General features: G+C 40.2%; 1 protein-coding gene across 1 annotated transcript; it reads left to right on the top strand.

Moving 5' to 3' along the window:
• Positions 1-38: 38 nt before the first annotated feature.
• Positions 39-2,432, top strand: LOC106514455 (small G protein signaling modulator 1; the record flags this gene model as incomplete). Its single annotated transcript, XM_014003736.1, is given in 4 exon segments — positions 39-54; positions 153-204; positions 289-332; positions 2,357-2,432. Coding segments are annotated over 3 exon segments (127 nt in total), but the record flags the coding sequence as incomplete, so codon positions are not given.
• Between the last annotated feature and the right edge of the window lie 105 nt (positions 2,433-2,537).

Genomic DNA, 2,537 nt, shown 5'->3' on the forward strand with positions numbered 1-2,537 from the left:
GTGTCGCCCCTGGTGCGTGTGTGCGTTGGCCCTTTAAAGGGGTGGTGGTTCACGGTGAGATAGCAGATAGGTTTAATTTAGTCCCTGAGAACACGTCGTGCATCCAGGAACCTCTCTGCTGTTCGTAATAGCTCTTTTTTCTCCCCCTCCAGGATTGTGTCTCTCCAGTAAAATCCGTGCGTGTCCGCCCCGGAGCGATGGGAGGTACGGCCGCACATCAGCATTAATCTCCTCCCGCCAGCAGCATCTGAACTGATTCATCATTCATCATGTTTTCTTCCGTGACAGAGGCCGAGACGCGTCAGAAACTGCTCCGCAATGTGAAGAAGGAGGTTCGTGGTTTTTTTTTTTTTTCTTGCTGATCTCGGTTCATGTTTACAGACAGTGTACGTGTGTGCGTGTATGCGCGCGCGTGTGCCGATCATGGGCTTTTACAGGCCTGCTGGTGATAAAAACACACTCACACACCTTTTATCTTGCATGAGAAAAACCACAGATCATGTTAAAGGCTGCTGCAGATCGGTCTGCTTCCCACAGCTGCATGGTGAACTGGTGATGACGATGATGGTGATGATAATGATGACGATAGTGATGATGATCTGAGAAACCTACTCAGTGCCCTGCACAGATTTTTGTTTCCACTATTGCAAGAGCTAATTTTATTGGAACAACTTAAATAAGCATCACTAAAAACCTCTGAGGTGTGACCTTGTTTTATTTTGTTCCCCGTCCTCAGCTCCAAACTGCAACTTGTTGGCTTTTTACACATAAATCTAATAAAAAGCGCAGCTAACATCTGAACTGCTCATTTTAATCCTATAAAAAAGATGAAAATAAGGGGTTTGAGTTGCTGCAAACAGAGCCTGGTGATTCCAGACTTTTTATTGTGTTCATGCTCGCCCTCACCTGTGACTCATTGCTTCTTAAAAAAAAAACACACATCCATGGCTCTTGTAGCTCAGTTTCTGCAGCAGGGAGGGGCTTAGATTTAATCTATAGGTATTGCCTTTTATTATTACATGGCTATTTGTTACAAAGCAAATTTTGTTGGTAACTTATCAGTTCATTAAATTGCAGCCTTTGAAATGAATCATTCTGGACTGGGTTGTTCCCCATTCTCCAAACAGAGCATCCCTATAAAAGTAATTATAATGAAATGTTAAGAATCATAACATCAATATATATTTTAATTTTTTTTTTTTACAAAAGTGCCATCTTTAGAAATCTTTTTCAGCTGAGTTTTTTTTTTTCTGTTTTGACTGAGAGAATGATGAGCACGAGTACTAGTTGGTTTATAAAGCAGATATTAATTAAAGCAGAAATGGAGAACATGTAAAAACCTAATACTGAGCAACAGTTTGGTGCATTATTGCAAATGTATGCGGTGTTTTTGGAATCTGACACATGAAGCAGTGCAACTCACCATTTAAAACAGGATTGTAATTCAGTTTTTATCTTCATTGAAATACACTTCTAAATTGTTGCATTTCAGGATAAAGGGGAAAAATTGTGCAAACTTCTCATTCGCTGAGAGCTAAACTGTTAAAGCTAAACGAAGCAAGCCACTAAAAGCTAAAGGGAGCAAAACTCCAACTAATTGACAAAGTGGTAAAATGCTAGGTGGCTGTGGCAGAGTGGTTAGGGGAGTCGCCCTGTAATGGATGGGTTTCTGGTTCAATCCCCCATTTCATTTGTCTCAGTCATTGCGTCTTTGAGCAAGACATTTCACCGGCCCTGCCTGCTGGGGATGGTCAAAAGGTCTGGTGGCACAGGTGCATGGCATCCTCACCTCTTGTCAGTCTGCCTGCTATAATGTAGCTTAGTGCCAGTGTGTGAATATGTGTATGTGTAGGTGAATGACTGTAGCCTAAATGGAAAGTGCTTTGGAGTCTGTATAGGACTTGATAAAGAGCTAGCAAAAAGTAGCAAAAGGCTAAGTTAAAGTTAAAGCCAGGTTTGCCAAATAGAAAATAATGAAATATTGTACTTTTGTACTCTTTAAAATTATTGTATCTAGTATGACCCAAACTATCACATGTGCTAAATGAGGGTGCTTTCTCAGCCAATGATGATGGGGGTAAGATGAGTTGTAATTGGTGAACCTACACAGAGCACAAGCACACGCGATCAGACAGTGAATTACCCTGTTGTATAAATATAAGAATGATCATATATCTAGCAACACTGGCTAAAGTAGCAAAACGCTAGCTTACAGTATCCAAAGACTGATGGCTAAAGGCATCTGACATAAAGTTTCTCATCGATGCCTGTGATTAATGTTGCATCTTTGCCATTATAAATTTAAGTTTAGTTAGACTAATTAAGACTTGTCTTAATGTGTACTTCTCTCATTTAGGTAAAACAAATCATGGAGGAAGCTGTAACAAGGAAATTTGTGCATGCAGACAGCAGCCACATCATATCCTTCTGTGGTAAATATTTTTCTGCTGATGATCTTTGTGGCTTTTAGATGAGAGTGAAAGCTTCAAACGATGACATAAATAAGGAGATGGTTATTAAACCAAGCACATATATAT

The sequence above is a fragment of the Austrofundulus limnaeus genome, unplaced genomic scaffold (assembly GCF_001266775.1).
Source record: "Austrofundulus limnaeus strain Quisiro unplaced genomic scaffold, Austrofundulus_limnaeus-1.0 Scaffold20, whole genome shotgun sequence".
Lineage (NCBI taxonomy): Eukaryota > Metazoa > Chordata > Actinopteri > Cyprinodontiformes > Rivulidae > Austrofundulus > Austrofundulus limnaeus.